This window comes from Salvia splendens, chromosome 9 (assembly GCF_004379255.2).
Source record: "Salvia splendens isolate huo1 chromosome 9, SspV2, whole genome shotgun sequence".
Taxonomy (NCBI): domain Eukaryota; kingdom Viridiplantae; phylum Streptophyta; class Magnoliopsida; order Lamiales; family Lamiaceae; genus Salvia; species Salvia splendens.
This window is the reverse complement of record NC_056040.1, coordinates 22,250,395-22,272,024: the sequence shown is the minus strand read 5'-3', so window position 1 is coordinate 22,272,024 and position 21,630 is coordinate 22,250,395. Positions and strand designations below refer to the sequence as shown.

The following is a 21,630-nucleotide window of genomic DNA, read 5'->3' as shown; positions in this document are numbered from 1 at the left end:
TTCCTTGGCGACCATCGGTGTCATCATCTGCTGCCACGAGTACATGTTGTAGTACCCGGTCATCGGAGGCCAACCACCTCCCACGGGAGTCGGGGGAGTCTGAGACCCGGTCGTCACTGGAGTACCTTCGTAGTTGTTCTCCATTTCTCATTGTTGATCTTGTACAAAAATTAAGATAGAGAGAGTACTCGTTAATATAAGTGGTGCGAATGAAAATGACGTCCAAAGCGCGTATATATAGTGTTTCGAAAAATTTTAAAAAATAACAAAATTCTTACGCCGGTCTGACCCCGATTCGGGGCCTACAATGGCGCCGTGAGAGTCGGCGTCAGAATCGGCGTCAGTCCAAGAATCGGCGTAGGCGCACCGATTTTGACGCCGACTGCAATGGTTCGGCGTCAGCACTGGCGTCCGCAAAAAATCGGCGTGCCTACGCTGACGCCGCCATTGGAGATGCTCTAAGAGGATCATTGTCCACATGTTCTGAAGTTGGGTTATTAGTCATTTTCAAGCAAGGGAATTCATCTTCATTGAAGACCACATCCCTGCTAATTATGACTTTAAACCCTGGTTCATCTCTTAACCAAACTCTTTAACCTTTAACACCTTCAGGATATCCTAGAAACACACATTTTTCTAGATCTAGGCTCAAGTTTGTCAGACTTAGTATGCACAAAAGCAGCACAGTCAAATATCCTTAGATTAGAAAGAGATAGAGTTTTTCAGAAAACACATATTCAGGACATTGTCCTAACAAAGACACAGAAAGAGATCTATTAACCAATTAAGTAGCAATTAACAAAGTTTCACCCCAAATTTTTTTAGATAAACCAGATTTAGCAAGCATGCATCTAACTTTATCAAGTAAAGTTCTGTTCATCCTTTCAACCACCCCATTTTGCTGTAGGGTGTAAGGAACATTTTTATGTCTTTTGATTCCAAAACCAGCACACAAGTCATCAATCTGTTTGTTACAAAATTCCAAGCCATTGTCAGTTCTGATAGCCTTAATTTTTTCACATGTCTGAGTTTCAATCAAAGTTTTCCAAGCTTTCAGTTTTTCAAACAGTTCACACTTATGCCTCATAAGGAAACACCAAACTTTTCTTGAAAAATCATCAATAACAGACAAAAAATGCGCATAACCAGAGTGAGAAGACACAGAAGCAGGGCCCCAAACATCCATATGCAAATACTCAAGAATGCACTTACTAACATTAACAGGCACATGAGTAGGAAATGAAACCCTATGTTGTTTACCCAGCACACAAGTGTCACAGAAAGACAAATTACCATGGACATCATTATCAGAGAGAATAGCATGCTTTTTCAGAATATTCAAACCTTTTGCACTCATGTGGCCTAGCCTATTATGCCACAACATAGTTTTATCAGTTTTAACAACATTGACAAATGCTTTCTCACATGAAAGAGGCACAGCAGTACAAACATACAAACCACATTTTCTCTTGGCCTTAAACAGACACATTGAACCTTTGCAGATTTTCATGTAGCCTTCCCCCCATTTTCAAGAGGAGTACAAGACATCAAATTATAGCATAGATCAGGAACATATCTTACATCCTTCAAGTTGAGCACATAGCCATTATCAAACTTTAAACACAATGTGCCAATACCAAGAGTTTCTCACTTCTTGTCATCAGCCATTGACACAAAAATATTAGTTACAGGCTTTAACTCAGAAAAAACTTCCTTGAAAGGACTAACATGATAAGTACATCCAGAATCATAAAGCCAATAATTTGTAGTAAAGGGGCAGATAGGAGAAGCATTTATATACATCAAATCATGCACCATATACACAGATTCATTTTCAGCATCATACTTGGCCACATTGATAAGGTTTTCTAGCTGAGTGTTATTATTGTGGGGTTTATTCTTTTTAGGCTTGGTGCAATCTTTCTTGTAGTGCCCAACTTCTCCACAATTAAAACACTTTCTATAGCTTTTAGGATCCTTACTTCTGGACCTAGACCTAAACTTCTTCCTTGAATTTTAACTAGAACCAGAACCCCCATTGGATTCATTTCCCCCTCTAGACTTAGGTCTACCTGTGACATTCAAGACTTTATTAAAAGCATTCTTGTCGGCAACCCTTTCCCTTAATTCAAGTTCTTTAGATTTCAGGGAGCTTATGATTAAGTACAGAGGAGCAGAGTCTCTACCATACTTAATGGCTGCTTTCACATCACGATAAGAGTCAGGTATGACATTCATTAGAGCTATACTAGTGTATTCATCTATAGTTTTGTCACCAGATCTCTTTATATCCTTCACAAGCTTCTGAAACCTATTCACATTATCATCAATGCCTTTTGCAATATCAAGCTTAAATTTAAACAACTTTTCAAGCAGGTACATTATTGAAGACATTGAAGTCTCAGTGAACTAGGTATCAAGTTGTTTCCACATATCAGAAGCTGATTCAATATGATCAACTTTCCTAATCACAGAATCAGACAGATTTAACACAATAGTAGCTCTAGCCAACTCATTCATCTCATCAATTTTATCTTGAGCAGTGTCATCAGGTAAAGAATCATCCACAACCTTAAATACCTTTTGCTGAATTAAAACACACTTCATTTTTTGTTTCCAAATAACAAAATCATTTTTGCCATTAAAAGGAATCAAACCAACATGTTGGGTCATTTTTGCAATCACTTTAGCAAGAACACAGGAAGTAAGACAGAAACACAAAACCTTGCAAACCTCAAAGCACAGAGACATACACCAAAGACCAGACACACTTTTACACAGCTTTCACACAAGTCAGACCTCAAATCCCTGACTGTCACGAGCAACACTGGCTAAGGCTATCCCAATTCGCAATCACTCACTTTTAGAGGGTGCAGGGGGTCACTTAGGCAATACTAATGCTTGGTGGTCAGGTAATCAGAAGCTAGAAAACATAGAGAACAAAGAAAACAAGAAAAGTCCTAAGTCTTTGCTAGAGACTATCTACCAGCAGAGAATAACCCAAGCCTATATGTGGCTCTAAAACAGAAAAGGAAATCGGAGATTTAGCCAATTTACCAGAGTGAATCCCCACTCGAAAGAGGATTCCACTTGCCCACCTCCTTAAGCGATTTGGCGTGCCAGACTAGTCCCCCCCGTGGCTCTGATACTACTGTAGGGATCAGACCAGTCCGGGTTCACTAATTACCGAGATCTCTTTGTTCTTCTTACAAGAGAGCTCAGCCAAACTCTCAACCAAGCGGCTGATATTAATCAAGAATTACAAGGGAAACCTATCAACTATTACAACAATAGTTAATAACCCTAACTATGTTCTTGATTACTCGTTAACCCTTCTTGAACCTGCACACTCACTAAACTCATTAGTAATAACAAATAAGATCCTCTCGGATCTAAAGCAATTACACAAGAAAGAACAAGGCAAGAACAACACAGATCAGAACAAGGCGATGGCTCAGCCACCCGCCTATAGAACAAATCTATTCTCCGGAAACCAGATCCAAGGGAGCACCGTTGAATCCACAAGTGATTCACCTCACACCACATAAATCAACACCACACAACTCCTTCACACCGGATCTATAACCTGAGAACACAACCTCGCACCAATTCTCTCACACCAAAACCCTAGATCTCACGCACACACCAGCAACCGAAGTAGTTGCTTAAACCAGCAAAGCCACCGGTCTATCACTCAAAGAAACATTGATAACCAAAGTAAAGCCGTCGGAGAAGTCATCGGAGAAGAAGAGAGTGTAGAGAGAAAAGAGAGAAATCACAGCAACGAGTGAGTAGAGAGAGAGTGTGTGACATCTGAATAATGAGAGGAGAGAAAGGGTCGACTCTCACATAACGAACACAAGCCACAATCCAACGACTCCAAGCCAAGATCTGGGTGGGAGTACACATGGCACCATCTGGTGGTAGAGGGAAGAGATTTGGGCTCAGCCCAAATAATTTTCACATGGGCCAAATTAAATAAACAGCCCAAATGAAAGTCCACCACAAATATTGAACAGTTATTTTTATAGTTCCAAATCAAGATAAAATTACAAAATGACAACAATAACCTTAGTTAACTAGAATAATTACTTATAGCCTTAGTTAAGCAACATCATTTTGAGGCATTTGCATTTCACTTCCTAAAAATCCCGGGGATTTGTGGGTGTTGCAAATTAAATATTCATCTTTTATCCCATCAAACTTTATTGGTGCTATGCATATTTGGACTCAATTTAACAGAATATCTCCACTACATGGCATGGAAATGTGGCAATTGGAACGAAGTCGGGAGTCAAGGGCAAGGTTTGAAAGCAGTTTCACTTCCACTCGACCAGAGTGGAATTGTGGCGAGAACTCACTCGACCAGAGTGGATAATCACATTCCAAGTGAGAAAGTTCCACCGCCGACTGAGCGGAATTGTGTCCAGAATCCACTCGACCCGAGTGATGTTGCGCTCAACTGCAAATTGACAGTTATTTTTTTTAATTTTTTTTATCATTTTTAAGTGGAAGTTTCAAGCTCATTTTTTTAATCCGAAGGTCTGATACTAAGGGTAGGGAAAATACTGAAATACCGTAATATCGGTCTTATTATATCGAAAAAATACCGAAAATACTAAAATTTTGGTATACCGTGATTTTAGGTATGATATGATACCTTATCGAAATATTTCGATAAGGTAACGGTGTGAATTTTCATATACCGCGGCTTATCGAAATTCGGTATATACCACAAATTAAGATATATACCGTGATTACAGTTAAAAAACAACTAAGACATTTATTGGTGGACATATGAAATTGAAAAAATGAGATGATTATTGGTGGACGAGGAAGTATTATTTTCAAAAATCAAAATATTGAGAGATACACCATTCTCTCTTTATTTCGATAAGGTAACGGTGTAAATTTTCATATACCGCGGCTTACCAAAATTCGGTATATACCACAAATTAAGTTATATACTGTGATTACAGTTAAAAAAAAAACTAAGCCATTTTTTGGTGGACAAATGAAATTAAAAAATGAGATGATTATTGGTGGACGGGAAAGTATTATTTTCAAAAATCAAAATATTGAGAGATACACCATTCTTTCTTTTCTTCCTCCCTCCCCCCTCTCTTAATTTATAAACCGATGTTTGTATTAAAATTTTATGATATGTTTTAAAAGATTTCAACAGCTTAACATAATTAATTAAATTTCTCGCCAGAAGCACTTTGATTGACAATCTTGTACTCATCTCAAAATTCTCTCTTTGTATTAACATATATAGCTAAATTTAAGTGTTAAATATTTATTGATTTAAAAGCTCTAAAATTTTACAATGAGATGGTATGCGAAATAATTTTAAATCATGAAACACCTTTAGCCCTACTTGGTATGATGAAAAGAAAAGAAATGAAATGAAATGTGAGAATGTAATGACATTCTTACCTCCATTCCACTCCATTCTATTCCTTTGCTTGGTAAATTTTTTTTCTTAGGAATCACCTCCATTTGGAATGGTCATTCCATCCATTTAGCTAAGGAATGATCATTCCATTTCATTTTTCTTTCTTCTTATTTTAAATTTTAACAAAATTATATAAATATTATTTTATATTATATTTAAATTTAATATTATCATAATTTTATAATAAAATTTAAATTTTAAAATTTTTAATAATTGAAACACACTCACACATATGCGCGCGCACAAACCAAAATCTCCAATTTCAGTTTCATGTTTTGGGCTAACCACAAACAGGCCCTGATTTTCTCCATCCTTCAAAATCAAAATCAATACTCAGCGGCGGTTTAGAGTCTCCGCCTCTTGTCTCGGCGCCGCCTCTTGTCAGCGGCGGTTTAGACTGAAAGAGGATTTAAACTTGATGAAAAAGCAGCAGCCACCGCTGCTAATCGGATTCCTGCCTCTCTTCTCCGCCCTCAACCGCCTGTAATCACGCAGTGATGGTGTCGCAGCACGGTATTTTACTCGCCGCCCATGTCATCTCCTCCTTCTACGGTGATTTGTGCTCTGTAATTCCCTCTCTTCTTAATTTTCTCACCTATTTTGCTTTCTGCTTTTAATGTTTAGCAATTAAGTACAAATCTGTTTTATGTGCAGAAAGTATGCGAGTGTTTGCTCCGCAAAGGAACCCTAAAGCTAGATGAAATTGGCAAGTCCACACAGCTCTCTAGAGAAAATGTTTTCAATTGTTTACGGGTTTTGATACACCAAAACTGCGTTCAAGCCTTCCAACTTGAGCAAGAAGGTGAATCTTTGCTGCATAAATTTCATTAAAATTCTGTTTGTGTTGCTGATTCAATCTTGTATTTTGATTCAAAATGGTTGTTTTTTGAAGTTGGGTATTTTATTCAAGAAAGGCCTGTTTATTTATACAACATTGATAAGAAAAAAATAAGTTTATCTATTAAAGATTGTGTGGGAAGTGTTTATTCAGTGATTGCGACTAATTTATTAGTGAAGATTGTTTAAAGCATGAAGCCCATATAAGTGGTTTCTCTTTTGCGACTGTAGGTGTTAAGGCACAGAAATCCACCCACTATATGGTGTTATTCGACAACATTATGCATAAATTAAGGGCCACAAAATTTATGCAAATTGTATCAGAGGAGCTTGGTGAAGATGTGAGTTCATTTTTTAGTATTTTTTTTGTTCTGTTTACTGGCATTTGAGTTTATTCTTTGATATGTGATAACTGATGTTGAGGTTGATTGCTCATCTCGTTATTTTACAGTGTCGAGGAATATTTGATGGGTTGATTCAACACGGGAGGCTTTCGCTTGATCAAATTATTGATAGAGAAAAGCAGAAAACAGGTATCGATAATTAGTTGTAACTTTTGCTATAAAACTAGTCAAAATTGAAACATACTTTATAGAATATAGACCAAGTTCTTCTTCAATTTAATAGTCATTTTTTCTTCATTATAATTCAATATCCAAGTAATTGCAATGAAATTCTTACCAATATAATGATAATCGTCATTATGGTCATCATCTGATATTCTGATGCATGATAAAAGTACGAAGCTGTTAACGAAAAGTTTTGAAGAGACCATTTCAATCAGCTCCAAGTTAGAACCTTTAGTCAATCAATTCATAGTGAAGCATGTTCAAGAAATTAACCGACAATATATATTAGCAATGGTTACCAAAGTGTTTTTTTTTTGTCTCTTATCAAAATCCAGTTAACTAATAGTAATTTGGATTTGGGACTATATTATATGGTTGCTTTGCATTTGAAAACTCTTCACTCCTGCAGGTAGTTCTGACAATCAGGTTGTGCATGATAGCTTCAGGAGACTTTTGAGTGCCCGGTTTATAGAGCGCTGCCCTTTGCCTGGGCCACTCCTTACTCCACCTACTGATGAGGCTCCTGCCAAGAAGCGAGGTGCCAAGTCAGGAGAGGTACCCATTTGAACATAGCAGTATATTCTACGTTTCAAGAGACCTTCTGCTAATTTCCTTTAAATATCTGTCTGCACAATATATTTTTGGATGGTGTGTATATTGTGCAGTTCTTTGCTTCCATTCATCATAAAGTTTATTTGTCTTGTATGGTCATTTCCCTTCAATTGGTTGAGGGTATAAACTTTCATAAATAACATGCATTATATCTATATGTTGACAATTCCTTTGTGCTGATGCCTGCTTCATGTATTAAAATATTTTTAGGAAGTAATAGGATTGATGAGAGTTGTAGTTTCTTGGATTATATCTATTCTCTTTTGTTTAAAAATATAAATATATGAAGAAAACGGAATCTTTTCTCTTTTTGTCTGCGGGATGGGGGCAGGGTTCTTGATTATCGAGGTAGATGACTGTATGAGGAAACTGGAAAGTCTCACTTGTTTGTCACTAGCTAACCTGTTCATGTGGTCCTGCATCTTCTGCTGATATTTATGCAAACGACCTACTTTAGTAGAACTGACCATTCACTTAACAGATCACAGAAAGGAAGACCATAGAGCAGCTTGCTTTGGAAGCTGCTGCTCCATCAGAGTTGATAAGATTTTCAATGGACACGGGTGATATTTCTGAGGAGAAGGGTGAGGAAAGTACTAGTATCCCAAAAGTGGGCCAGAAGGTTCGAGTAGCATTTCTTTTGAAGTATCTTTCAGCACAATATTTGAAATTATTGACTTATTATTTGAGATTATTGACTTGTTATTTTTGTATTCATTTTGACTAATAGCGCAAGAATATTGTTTTGGACTCTGATGACGAATTAGCGGATGTAAATAGAAAGATAGAAGTTCTTTGGCGTGTTAATTTTGAAGAATTTTTGTGGCGCCTGATACATAAGGTTCGTTATTATAATTATTTCTAATTGGTTGCTAGAAGAAATAAGTTTGATGTCACTTGCTGTGTTTATTTACATAAAAAGCTTCTGTATGAGATTCTTATGTATTTCTTCGATGCAGGCTTGTATTTCACATGTGAAAACAAGTATTAACAATGAAGCAAGCATTGTGCTGAGTGCAGCTTTGGATTTAATTGGACAATCAGAGACTCGAATGAATGCTGAAAACTCTCGTAAGGACATTTCTTTCTATACATACCTGGATTGAATTCTAAGGTTATGTTGTAGGACTTCGTCACTCTCCATTACTAAAATGGAACAAATATCTTTGGAATCAAATCCATCATTCAAATAATTCAATGGCTTTAGTTAGTGGCTTATGTTGTATGTGGTGTACTGGTGTTTTAGTTCATTCTACGAATTCACAAATTTGATGGCAAGGAAGAAGACAAGCGTACTATTAAGACATAGCATGGGGATTGCCTAACTTGTTAAGAACATGGAGCGATCTATAGTGATTTGTCAAGAACTTCAAGGCATGTATGGTTCAACAAGAACAATTTATACAATGAAATAAGAAAGCAGTGTACAATTTGATCATGACAGCCTTGTAGTTAAGAATTAAGACTGGCTTGCCCCACATACCCTTTATATGTGCATTTGTCAATTTGGTACGAACGGCGCTAAAAACACCAATAAATAGTAGTTGTCTTATTGTTGGTTTGCTTTGAAGTCATTTGATTGTTACTATTCCAAAATTATTATGTATTTTAGATTTATCCACTCCTTAGTTTTCTGTCTCATATTTAGTTGATTAGTAGGGACACCTGAACAACTTAGAATTAAGAAACATATTCATGATGGCACTTGAAGGGATTTGTGTAGGGCTGGCAAATCGTGCGGATTGGGTCGTTATCGGGTCAACCTGATAATGACCCAACCCAATAAGGCCTAACCTGAACCCGACCTGCTAAGGAAACTGTAAATCCGAACACGAACCCGACCTGCTACCTTCAAATCCGAACACGACCCACACCCGACACGAACCCATTATCGACACGATATAATATGGGTTGACACGACACGATAACAACCCGAACCTGATATTACACGATTAAAACCTAATATTACACGATTAAACCTTAATTTTTAACCTAATTTACATAATTAAAATTCGTTTTATACTATTTAAACCTAATTTATAAGAAATTAAAAAATTAAAGTAATATATATTTTTTTAAATAATAATAAAAATAATAATATTATTTCTTAATGGGTTACCCGTATCCGACCCGCATCCGACCCGAACCCAACCCGAAATTATCGGGTTCTTAATGGGTCAACCCGATAAGGACACGAATCCAATAAGACTCGACCCCAACCCAATAATTTCATGCGGATTCGTGTCAGATTATCGTGTCGTGTCGAAAATTGCCAGCCCTAGATTTGTGTACCATTCACAGACATTGTTAAATGATCAATTGTGCCCTGGTTTATCAACATTTATCTGATCTGACTTGTGGTATTATTTCCAGCCGATCTGTCTATAAACGATATATATGAAGAAGTGATTAAAAAAGATGGTGGTGTTGGCATGGATCTTGACCGTGTCCAAACTTCACTCGAACAACTTGGTTGTGAAACCCTTGCTACTGATATGGAAAGCTATAGCATTGGTACTTTCATCCTCTTCTTGCTTTTTATCTTAATGCAACCTTTATCAACCAAGCCACCATCCATCTATTGAGTTCTAACACATACCTTTGCTATTTGTCTCTCTTCAGATATTAAGAGCTTCATTCAAATGGCTCAAAATCAAGAAGTTTGTTTTTTTGTTCCTTCATTCTCTATTGGTCTCTGTTAATGTTTATTTATCTCAACATCTTATGCAATGGCATTCTAATTAGGTGGAGTCAATGATATTGAAAAGGTATGGGAAGGAAGCCTACAAGATATTTAGGCTACTGTCAAGGGCTGGTCGCCTCGTTGAGACGGACAAGGTAACTTTAGCAATTTGATAATCTTAAGAAATAAGGATGTTGTTTCCCTTCCTCCCTCCCAGAAGTGAAACATATTTTTAAGAAGTTAATAGTTTAGTTTACATAAAATCCCATAAAATGAATTATTTCAGGAATCATTGCACATTGTACTTCAGTCAATTCAAGGTGGAATCATCGCAGTAACTAGTTCGTATCTTATGCTTTAGATTTCAGATATTACATTTGTTGAGAAGAAAGAGACCACCAAGATACTCTTCCAGCTCTGGAAAGATGGATATTTACACATGGAGGTATTTTCTATTGCATTATCATGGTTCCAAGAAGAATTTTGTGTCTGGGTGGGGGTCCAGCCCTATTTATATTGATATGAAAATCTAATATTTGTGCAATGTTGTCAATCATGCTGTGCAAAAGATAACATGCACATTGAATTAATATGTGAAGTATACATTCAAGTCCGCTGATACGCTTTTCCTCGAGAATTTCAGTGACTGAAAGAAAACTTTATTTGTAGAGTATGACTGCGGCCAGGCCACCATCATTTCATCTGTGGAAAGTGGATCAGAAACGTTTCCGGGAAAAATTTCTTGATGAAATGTACCATGCTGTTCTAAATTTGAAACTTAGAATCGCTCACGAGCAAGACCAGAGAAAAGAGGTATGCTTTAGATAGTTACGATGCATATATATGAAGGAATAAACAGTAATGGATTTACTACATCATTGTGATTTGTGAATCAACAATAACATATCTATTTTGTTGAGAGGAAAACCTCACTGTTTGGCACTGTGAGTGTATTTATAGAAGATCGGTCTCAATGATTTAAGTGATGTGCTCCAGGTTCTTCAAATACCTAAGGATAAACTTGTTGGGGAACTGAGGAATAAAGTTATGGTGTACAGAATAGTCAGGGCTACCTTGGAGCGTTCATTGATGGATCTAGATGATGCAGTGGTGCTGTTTCATCATTTCTGAGGGTTCGAGATTCCCTTCAATTAGATTTTCAGTGATAACTGTCTGCTTTTCTCAGGCTCTCGATGAATTAGACAGAAAGATGAAGCAATAAGAGGGCAGCAAAGGAGGTGCCCTGGTGAAAATATATGTTCATTTTTTATTACTTCTATCATTTTGTAGTGCTTTCAGTTCATCAGTTTCTGTGTTGACGTTATTAGTTTTCGGGGTAGGATATTGATAAGACAATCTTACGCAGGTTTTAGGAAACTAGTGTTCATATTAATTTAGGATATCATCTCGTTTTACAATGCTAATGGTTTCTTGGTTTGATGTTGGACATGTATCCTGCAACTTGGTAAATGTGATCAAAGTCTGCACAATTTCAGTTTGGAGCCATAGAGATTGGGCATAAGCCATCAATATTTTCCCTCATGGGTGTTACCCCTATTAGTTTTTTATTTATTACTCCGTTGATGTCACTTTCTTTTTTATTTTGTCCTAAAAAAATATGAAATTTCATTTTTTTGTAAAAGTTGCCTCACATTAATAAGAGTAAAGGTCAATTTTGATCTTAAGAGCTATCGCTTTGCCGTCGGCGTGGCACATACCCTGCCAGCCGTTGTGCTCTTGCCAACGGCACGACCCTTATAACATCCATAACCTAAATCATATACTATTATTTTATATTATTATATTTATTATAATTTGTATTATACAGATTTTATATGAATATTTATTATTATTTGTTTTATAGAGATACTATATGGATGTCATAATAAGTGGAGCAATATTTATAAATTGAGAAAAATCAATATGATTAATTTTTTAAGATTTAGATAATTTAAAATATTTACAAATAAATATAATATATTATGTGCATATGTGTTAACTTAAATATTAGCTAATTTACGTAAGAGCATCTCCAATGGTGGACGTCCGGTCGGATGTGCGCGACGGGCGACCGGGACGTCCGCCATTAAGGCAGGGGAGGTCGGATACGGACGTCCCGTGAGGACGTCGGGTGTCCTCGAACGTCGGCGCGACGGGCGGGCGGACGTCCGCCATTGTGGCGTGGGTCGGACGTCCGATTTTTAAATTTTTTAAATTTTTTTTAAACTCTATATATACGGCTCGTTGAATTTTATTTCATTCGCACCACTTGTGTTAACAAGTTTCTCTCTCTACATCTCTAATTTCAAGTATATCTAGAATGTCTAGTGACAGTGATAGCGAGAATGAATTGGAGGTCGCTGTGGAAGGTGCGATAGATAGGCTGCTACAGCAGAGGGCGCAGCGGCGGCAGCAGGCTGCGGTACCTCGGCCGATCCATCGTCGAACTACAGTACCCCGTGACCACATTGCTGCACATATTCGGTTGTATGCAGACTACTTCGCTCCGCAACCGCGTTTTGGGGAAGCCTTATTCCGGCGACGCTTTAGGATGCATCGTCCGCTGTTTCTGCACATCGTGGGTGCTTTAGAGAGAAGATACCTGTATTTTAGGATTAGGGAGGATGCAGCTGGCAAACCCGGACTCACGCCCTTGCAGAAGTGCACTGTCGCAATCAGACAACTGGCGTACGGAGGCGCGGCCGACATGTTCGACGAGTACCTCCACATTGGCGAGTCGACAGCCGTCGAGTGTCTGCAGAATTTTTGCGCGGGCGTGAGAGCGATATTCGGTGAGCGGTATCTTCGGAGTCCGAGCCCCGAAGACTGCCAGAGTCTGGTAGATATGCATGGGTCGGTGCACGGGTTCCCTGGGATGTTGGGCATCATAGATTGTATGCATTGGGAGTGGAAAAACTGCCCCGCCGCCTGGAAGGGGATGTACACTACTGGCTTCAAAGCCAAGCATCCCACGATGATCCTAGAAGCTGTAGCTGACTACCGCCTGTGGATATGACATGCTTATTTTGGAGTCGCCGGGTCGAACAACGACATCAACGTTCTCCAGTCGTCGCCCCTGTTCAATGCTCAGTGCAATGGCGTTGGTCCCGCCATCAGTTTCGTCGCCAACGGCAACCAGCACAATATGAGATACTATTTGGCGGATGGGATATACCCAAACTGGCCCGTCTTTGTGAAGACAATCAAGCATCCGCTCGGACAAAAGAAGTCATACTTTGCGTGCCGTCAGGAAGCAGCGCGCAAGGATGTGGAGCGGGCATTTGGTGTGCTCCAGAGTCGATGGGCGGTAGTCAAGGGTCCTGCACGGCAGTGTTATATTCCCAACATCGGCGATGTCATGTACGCATGTATCATAATGCACAACATGATTGTCGAAAATGAAGCTGCGGAACTGACTCAGTGGACCAATGAAGATGATACGGGTGCAGGTCCAAGTCATGGCGTGGCCACCGCGAATGTGAATATGGGGGTACCTCATGGAGAGGTCAAGCGGATGCGTGCATTTGCCGACATGCGGCAAACAGATGCCCATGTTCGACTTCAGAACGATATTATCGAAGAGGTTTGGACGCGGAAGGGTTGACGTTGATGTTAGTACTTTTTTTTGTTTTATTACTATGTAATTTTTTTTCAAATCATGTATGTTTTTTTTAAATGAAGTTGTTAATTTTTTCGTTCGTATTCGTGTTGAAATTTTATTTCCGTAAACGTAAATTGCTTTATTTGTGAATTTGTGATTTTTTTTATTGCGGGAAGTCCTAGTGGGAAGGGCGATGGGAAGGGCGGATTGTGAAGGGGATGTCCTAGTGACGTGGCAGTGGGATGGGAAGTCCTAGTGACGTGGCAGGAGGTGTTTTTGGGAAGTCCTAGTGGATGTCATAGTGGGACATCCGCCCATTGGAGATGCTCTAAGTACATGTGTAATGCACGTGAGTGTGTGCATGGAAGTTTTTGTGTATGAAAATATATGTAATAAGATAGAAGTTACGTTGTATGCTTTTATATGTATATACACGTGTGTATGCATGGGATTAAGTCAGTCATCCGAGGTGGTGTTCGGTTTCTAAGATAAAATAATACCAAGATATAATCTAGGATTGAGTTGTGAGATTATTTTAGTCATAGGAGGTTAGCTATGACTAATTATCCCATGATTATCCATCTAAGATTAAGTTGTGAGGTTGAATCTCATGAACCAAACATACTACAAGTTTAATCTCGGATACAATCTTACAAACCGAACACCCCCAAGTAGATTATTAATCTACATGTGTACATCACCTAAGGACTACGTGTACACAGGGTCGGCTTTGTGTTTTGAAGGGCCCTTGGCCAAGCTGGATGTCAAGGCCCCATACTGGATTATAAAATTTATGATTACATCTAATTATCAATGTCTTATAACAAAAAACTCTCAATATTTTTTATTACATTTAATACTCAATGTCTCATAACAAAAAACTCCGTCGAGCATTTCTTGAAGCAAAATCAGCAAGGACGATGTTGAGATCAACATTCTCCAATATACCCTTCTCAATAGAACATGTAGCTAAGCCATTCAATCTATCTTGCGACATAGTTGACCTCAAATAATTTTTGAGCAATTTCAGCTTTGAGAAACTCCTTTCAGCTGAGGCTACAGTCACAGGTATGGTCAATAAAATTCGATATGCAATAGAAACATTTGGATAACAATCTTCAATAGTAATGAACTGAAAAATCTCAGGTGCTGACATCAAATCATCTGGTAAAATTACTTGCAGCACTTGTAATTCACTGATAAAGTCATTGAGATCAACATCAGAAGAGTTATCATGAGAAAAAGCTTCTGCAAAAGTAGTACAACACTTCCATAGATCATTATCATCCAAAGACTTCAGGTTTTCTGAGTTTAATAAGAAACCAAATAGGTTTTCAAATGTCTTCATCTGCTCGAATCGACTAGTCAATGAAGCAATCGCCATATCAATCATGGTAAGAAAATAATTAATTCTGAATGGCTCTATAGCTGCTAGTGTCTCTTCATTTTGATCATTCTGTTCATCAAAATGTTTCTTTCTTTTACCTTTTCGTTTTGTCGGAAATATTGGCTCCACATCCATCTCTTCTGCAATTTCTATTGCAATCTTAATGCTACGACTAAAGCCTTCGTCTCTATACCTCTTGAAATATGAAATGACACCTTCTATTTGGTGAATTGTAGCATCCATGCACACAATCTTAGATTGCAGTTTTTGACTCACCATATTTATTGAAAATAGAATATCATGCCAAATAACCATACCACATAAAAATTCAAAATTCTCAAGAGCGGTTACTAAATTTTCAGCATCACTTACTGATTTTGGGTCATTTGTAGAACTTCTCACCACTTCCAACAAAGCTGCTCTTATTTGGGGAGTTTGGTACCTAATAGCTTGGACACTGTTTATTCTACTCTCCCAACGAGTGGTGGACAAAGATTTGACAGTTAGTTTGGGAACATTGTCAGTCAATATCTTCCACCTCTTAGTAGAACCAGAGAGCAAAGTATATATCCGTTGTATAACACCAAAGAATGAAATAGTTTTTCCACAAGATTGTGCCATATCACAAAGAGTGAGGTTTAGACTATGACAAGCACATGTCATATATAATGCTCTTGGATTAATCTCAAGCAAACGCTTCTGAACACCCTGGTGTTTTCCCTTCATATTAGAACCATTGTCATAGCCTTGACCTCTCACATCATCAACATTCAATTCAAAATGCTCCAATAAATCCATCAAATAAGTAAAGAGTCCCAATCCTGTTGTTTCTTCCACAGATAAGAAGCCTAAAAAGAATTCCTCCACTCTCGGAATGTTACTTGACATATTGACACAACGCACAATTAAAGTCATTTGTTCTTCATGGCTAGCATCTGGAGTACAATCCAAGATAACAGAGAAATATTTGGCAGCCTTGATGATACTCAACATATATCTTCTTATGGAATCAGCAATAAGAGAAATTATTTCATTCTGAATATTATGGCCAAGATAATGATGATGAATTTCATTATTCTGAATCCGTCTAATGTGTTCTTGCATAACAACATCAAATTCAGCAATCATTTCAATTGTGCCTAGAAAATTACCGTTATTATCTTGATAAATCTTCTCATTTGTTCCTCGCAAGGCCAAATTATTTTTAGCAAGAAACTTCACAGCAGAAACAATTCTTGTCAACACTTGTCTCCAACGCTCTTTTTCCTTTGCCACTTCCCGTTGCAAATCATCATCAATTGTTTCATTTTTGTTCAGCCTCAACCTAAGTTCATTCCATGTACTCATACTTTTTAGATGCTCAACACTGCTCTCATGTTCTTTCAGCCTCTGACTAAGACGCTTCCAATCCCTCAGTCCATCAGATGCCAATAAAGACTTGCTACAATTTGATTTGAACAACTTGCAGCAAAAACAATATACCTTGTCCACATTCTTAGAGTAAAGCAACCACTTTCTATCAACAACCTCATTGTTAGGTAACTTCCTAGAGTAGAAAGCATATGAAAAATGTCTACCAATAGCATCTTTAGGGAATTCCAGATTCAATTCTCTCACCGGTCCCTTTTCAATTAACAAATCCCTTTTGACATTGTCAAGATTCTCCCATGTACTAGGATCAAAGATAGATAAAAGGCCATCTAAATTTTCAGTATGTAAAGAAGGTTCCCCTGAAGCCGTACCATTTGGATTTTTCGTATGCAAATTTTCCTCATTACTGTTTTCCTTATTGATCTCAACTTCTGCTATTAAACTTTGTTCCCCTGGAGCTGTAGCATCTTCATTGACCTCAACTTCTGCAGCTAAATTATGATAGTGTTCCTGTTCATGACCAGATTCCTGCCCTTGATCTTCATTAACATTAACATTGCTAGAAACTGAAAAGAACTTGTCTAAAGCACATCTCTGCGATTCAACAAACAATTCATCTTGTTTTCTTTTTTTTCTTTTTTGAGCTCCAGACAAATGTTTCTTTGGCAACATTCCAACACCTAAATTATGTATTGGAAATTAGATATGCAAAGTCCAGAAATCTAGAAAAGAATTCGCTAAAAATTTGAGTAAAAAGTTAATAAGAGTTTGACACCTATTAGTATATAACCTAACCTCGATCAGTGAATCAGTGATTAGGCTGGGCTGCTGGCCGCGGTCAGGAGGGCGTAGCGTAGGCTGAGGCGTCCCTGCTGGTCGGCACTCGGGACGGGACGCAGCGTCGAAGGTGCGATGCCGTGCCGCGATCTGATCTGAGAGACGACGGAGGCGCAGCGTTTTTTGGAGGCGGCAAGGTCAAGGGTTGTTCTGCCTGTTCGTTTTCGTATGGATCGACTGGCGACTGCGTCTCGGACTCTCGGTGGAACGGTGGCAGGCTGGCAACTCAAAGCCTCAAAGGACATCGCTGGGTGCCTGGGTTACCTGGGCAGACCTGCTGGGCCTAAGAAGCTGCAAAAAAATTTGGGCCCCTGTCCATCCTGGGCCCCTGGTCGTGGCCTTGGTTGCCTATGCCCAGAGTCGGCCCTGCGTGTACACCATGTCAATTGTTTCGTTCAAATAATTTTTTATGTATCCAGACATGAGGAGCTAGATATATTTTACGTTTCAAAAAGATGGGAGGGGAGGAGGAAATATTCGAAAAAATAAATAAATAAATAAATAAGGTGATGAAGATATCATATTATAGTTGATCGAGAGTAAGTAGGTAGAAGAAGGAAAAAAGGAAAAGATTCAATTTGGATCGTAAGGTTCGGGAGCTATAAATAAGGAATAGAAATCAATGGCTCAGTTCAGTTAAATTATCTCTCATAATCAGGTGTGTGTATAAATCGTACTTTTAAATTTTTATGCTATATGATTGAGTGCTAAATATTTAATTGGATTGAATATTCGGATTAGATGGTGGAATATGATATAGAGATATGATTGGTGCAAAGGATATATTTCTATACTGTATTGGAATTATTTGATAGAGTATAATATGGATATATAATTGATATGTTTTACACATGGTGTTGAAATTACATGAATCATATAATTAAAGAGGATCTGTGACGGTCTTGCCCGGGATCTGAAATCATAATGGACATATTAGGACCTTCGGGTCAATCATATTGGGACCTTCAGGTCAATCAGAGTGGGACATACGAGTCAAATCATATTGGGACCTACGGGTCAAATCATAATGGGACATTCGGGTCAAATCATATTGGCATTTTGGAAATCCTGGGCAGTTAACAGGCTTGATCCGTGATAGAATAATAAAATTGAACAAAGAGGCATATGCATATGGATACGAAATTATTTATGATATTATTGCTTCTAGTTGGCTAAAGAATATGTTTGATATTTGGAATGTGAAATTGAAAGTGAAGTTTAAATACATTAAGTTGTGGCTCATTAACCCACCACTATTTTTCGGAATTAGATATCAATAATGGTTTGGTTAGTGTGAGTTATGCAAACTCCACGTATTATCAGGGTCGGCGGCTGACTCATTTTAGAAACCTTCTCCTCCTCATTGTTGTACGTGTAAATGAATGTATAATATATAGAGTGGCGATAGGACCCCACCATTAAGAATGTTTTGAAATATGTACCTAAAAAATGTTAGCTTTTGAACTTATCTTATTTGGGAGGGTTTCGCTTTTAGCAAGTGGACTAATTATTTAAAATCTTAGTTTTGATTTTTTTATATACGTTATAGAGGTTGGGGTGTGACAGCACTGCTCCATAGCAAGAGCACCGCCGTGACGAAGAGCATGCCTACGTGGCGCCTCCTGATTAGCTCATTTTTTCTGTTAAATTTATTATTTTTTAATTCATAAAAAATCAAAAATAATTCTGAAAAAAGAAAAAAAAATTCGGATATCCAAAAATGTAACCGTTTTTTACCATTTTTTTTCAAATTTTTTGATTTTTTTTAAAAACTTTTATTCCAAAATCATCTATAAATACCAACATTCATCATCCATTCTTTACATCAAATTATCTCTCATTCATACTTCAATTTTTTTTATTATGAATTTAATTATGTAATTTTTAATTTTTGGAATTTTAATTCTGTAATTTTTAATTTTGTAGTAATTTGTAATAATATTTCGGATATTTTTAATGCATCTTAATATTGTGGAAATGTTTTTAGTAATTGAAGTATTTAAATTGAATAATAGAATGGTGTGACCCTTGAGCATGCTCTTGCGGAAGAGCATGAAGTAAAAAATGAATAAATGTGGGTCCGGGCCTACATCCATACTCTTGCATAAGATCATGGATGTGGATGTTCTAACATGGAAATAATGAAAACTCTCAATTAAAAGGGAAGAAAACTCTCAATAACATGGAAATAATGAAACAAGGCAAAATATATTTGGAATTGGATGGAAGGAGAATTAAACCACGGCACATGTAAGAATTGTGAAGCGCGCAGAAAAGGAATTTAGAACAAAAATACGTACTCTTCCACAAAGAAATAGAAAAATAATAAAAGAACAAAAAAATACTCCTCATTTAATATCTTTCTGACTAACCAAGTGACCCCACCCGTCATTTAATAGACCGAAGCGATTAGCGTGTGTTCGCCATAATTACTGTTTAATACTCCATATCATCTTAATTAATTGCCTTATTTTACCACTTTTGTCCAATTCTCACTAAATTTTTTCCGTTCATAGTTATTACGGTATATAAAATTAGGTTTATATACGATTAACTTTTTGTCTGATTTTTCTTAATAAAGTAAACTTGCATCTGAGATAATTAATGGGAAATGGATGGCATATTGAATTTGATTTTAAAACTAATCATTTAATTTATAGATAAAGTATAGGTATTTTGAATTAATGAATGAATTTGCGATAGTTTAAGCTAAAGAAAGAATGGGCATAGATGTATTTTTCCACCCCAAAAACCACGCCATAATTAATGGTGTAGAATTGACTCAGAGGAAGGTTTCGCCTCAAATTCAATTAGCCGTCGACAGGTCACTCCTAACCATCTAAATCAATCCCCCTAGAGAGTAGAGAGTGACCAAGTCATTCGCTTCCAACTTATACCAAACTTTTGTGAAAGTTGGTTTTTGTAGCTTTCACACATTTACACTATTCACATCATCATAATAAATTCCATGCATCCATCACTCCCTATATATATCCCATTTCCTGCAACCAAATATCCCCACACCAATACTTGTCTTTAAATCACCAAATTTAAAGGCATAAAATGGCCTCACAAAATGCATCTACTTTTGCTCTTCTCCTCACTCTAGCTCTCGTCTTCCAAGCTGCTTACGGTTAGTAATCAATACTATAAAATTAATTTAGTTAATTGTTTTAATTTATGTATATATAGTGTAATTATAAACAATGTAGATATTGATAAACACTAGTTACGTAGGAAATATTATTGAGTGCGAGAATTTGGAGAAGGAGTCGTGCGCGTACGCCGTGTCGGCGACGGGGAAGCGGTGCGTGCTGGAGAAGCACGTGCAGAGGGGTGGGGCAGAGACGTACGCGTGCACGGCGTCAGAGATCTATGTGTACAAACTGAAGAACTTTATCGAGAGCGACGAATGCATCCAAGCGTGCGGCCTCGACCGAAGCGCGCTCGGCATCTCGTCCGACTCTCTCCTCGACCCGCGCTTCGCCAATCAGCTCTGCTCCAACCGCTGCTACGCCAACTGCCCCAACATCGTCGATCTTTACTTCAATCTCGCCGCAGGAGAAGGCAAGTATTTTTCATCTCCCTTAAAAACGTGTCCCAACTGGAATTAAGGGATGCAAACTAAACTAAAGCGTCTAATAAAAAACAAAAGATTGAGGCGTTGTGGACAAACTGTGTACAATTGTGTCCTCAATGTAGGTAGGGGACGCTTCTTTTTTTTTTGTCATATTTTAAAATTTTCCATCGCAAATAATATTATTAGTATGTTAAATTGCTAGCCTATGGCCTAAATTTAGCGATTATTTAATAATGGCAGGAGTGTACCTGCCGAAGTTTTGTGAAGCGCGAGGAGCGAACGCGAGGCGACAAATGGCGGAAATAAGAAGCTCGGGATATGCGACTCCGGCAGCTGAAGGACCCTATAACAACTATGTTAGCTTTTTCGGCGAACCAGCACCGGCTCCTACTGCTTAAATAATTGGGATAAATTTCTTCCCAAATGTTATACGAGAGAGAAATAAGGATATATACCATGCCATATTTGTAATACTTATACTATACTACACATGTTATATTGAATTATTATACTAGTGTAGTGTGTTTTTTATGTTTCGTCTATTGTATTTGAATTACATACTATCAATCTATCATACATGAATAAAATATCACCTTTACAACTTTTTCAGTTCAATATGTTGGAAATTTTAGTTTTGTCAAATTAAATCATATGGATGTGGGTGGTTAGGTGATTCATTGACGGTGTACTTTGAC

The 21,630-nt window shown here is 37.6% G+C and overlaps 3 protein-coding genes across 3 annotated transcripts; 2 read left to right on the top strand and 1 right to left on the bottom strand.

The window, feature by feature from the left end:
- Positions 1-5,701: 5,701 nt before the first annotated feature.
- Positions 5,702-11,689, top strand: LOC121748585 (DNA-directed RNA polymerase III subunit rpc3-like). The gene is made up of 14 exons (XM_042143040.1): positions 5,702-6,024; positions 6,113-6,260; positions 6,527-6,636; positions 6,747-6,828; positions 7,274-7,419; positions 7,958-8,098; positions 8,207-8,317; positions 8,436-8,547; positions 9,850-9,990; positions 10,099-10,136; positions 10,222-10,314; positions 10,521-10,604; positions 10,829-10,972; positions 11,156-11,689. Exons 1-14 carry the CDS (start codon positions 5,956-5,958, stop codon positions 11,288-11,290), a joined length of 1,554 nt encoding a protein of 517 aa, XP_041998974.1. The 5' UTR covers positions 5,702-5,955; the 3' UTR covers positions 11,291-11,689.
- A 2,939-nt stretch (positions 11,690-14,628) lies between these two features.
- LOC121749309 lies at positions 14,629-17,190 on the bottom strand. The gene is made up of 5 exons (XM_042143889.1): positions 16,404-17,190; positions 16,149-16,331; positions 15,774-15,926; positions 15,321-15,419; positions 14,629-15,005 (listed from the first exon to the last, which is right to left on the bottom strand). Exons 1-5 carry the CDS (start codon positions 17,188-17,190, stop codon positions 14,629-14,631), a joined length of 1,599 nt encoding a protein of 532 aa, XP_041999823.1.
- A 3,174-nt stretch (positions 17,191-20,364) lies between these two features.
- On the top strand, positions 20,365-21,550 carry LOC121747312. The gene is made up of 3 exons (XM_042141328.1): positions 20,365-20,488; positions 20,593-20,922; positions 21,176-21,550. Exons 1-3 carry the CDS (start codon positions 20,419-20,421, stop codon positions 21,331-21,333), a joined length of 558 nt encoding a protein of 185 aa, XP_041997262.1. The 5' UTR covers positions 20,365-20,418; the 3' UTR covers positions 21,334-21,550.
- Positions 21,551-21,630: the final 80 nt, after the last annotated feature.

Excerpts from the sequence above, each read along its gene's own strand:
- LOC121748585 (XM_042143040.1), top strand. The coding sequence starts at position 5,956 with ATGGTGTCGCAGCACGGTATTTTACTCGCCGCCCATGTCATCTCCTCC. Across the intron at positions 6,829-7,273 it reads TAGAGAAAAGCAGAAAACAG|GTAGTTCTGACAATCAGGTT; the intron begins GTATCGATAATT and ends TCACTCCTGCAG. Across the intron at positions 8,548-9,849 it reads AATGAATGCTGAAAACTCTC|CCGATCTGTCTATAAACGAT; the intron begins GTAAGGACATTT and ends TATTATTTCCAG.
- LOC121749309 (XM_042143889.1), bottom strand. The coding sequence starts at position 17,190 with ATGTTGCCAAAGAAACATTTGTCTGGAGCTCAAAAAAGAAAAAAAAGA. Across the intron at positions 16,332-16,403 it reads AGTGGCAAAGGAAAAAGAGC|GAACAAATGAGAAGATTTAT; the intron begins GTTGGAGACAAG and ends TGGCCTTGCGAG. Across the intron at positions 15,420-15,773 it reads TAGTCTAAACCTCACTCTTT|GTCAAAAACTGCAATCTAAG; the intron begins GTGATATGGCAC and ends TAAATATGGTGA.
- LOC121747312 (XM_042141328.1), top strand. The coding sequence starts at position 20,419 with ATGGCCTCACAAAATGCATCTACTTTTGCTCTTCTCCTCACTCTAGCT. Across the intron at positions 20,489-20,592 it reads CGTCTTCCAAGCTGCTTACG|GAAATATTATTGAGTGCGAG; the intron begins GTTAGTAATCAA and ends CTAGTTACGTAG. Across the intron at positions 20,923-21,175 it reads CAATCTCGCCGCAGGAGAAG|GAGTGTACCTGCCGAAGTTT; the intron begins GCAAGTATTTTT and ends TAATAATGGCAG.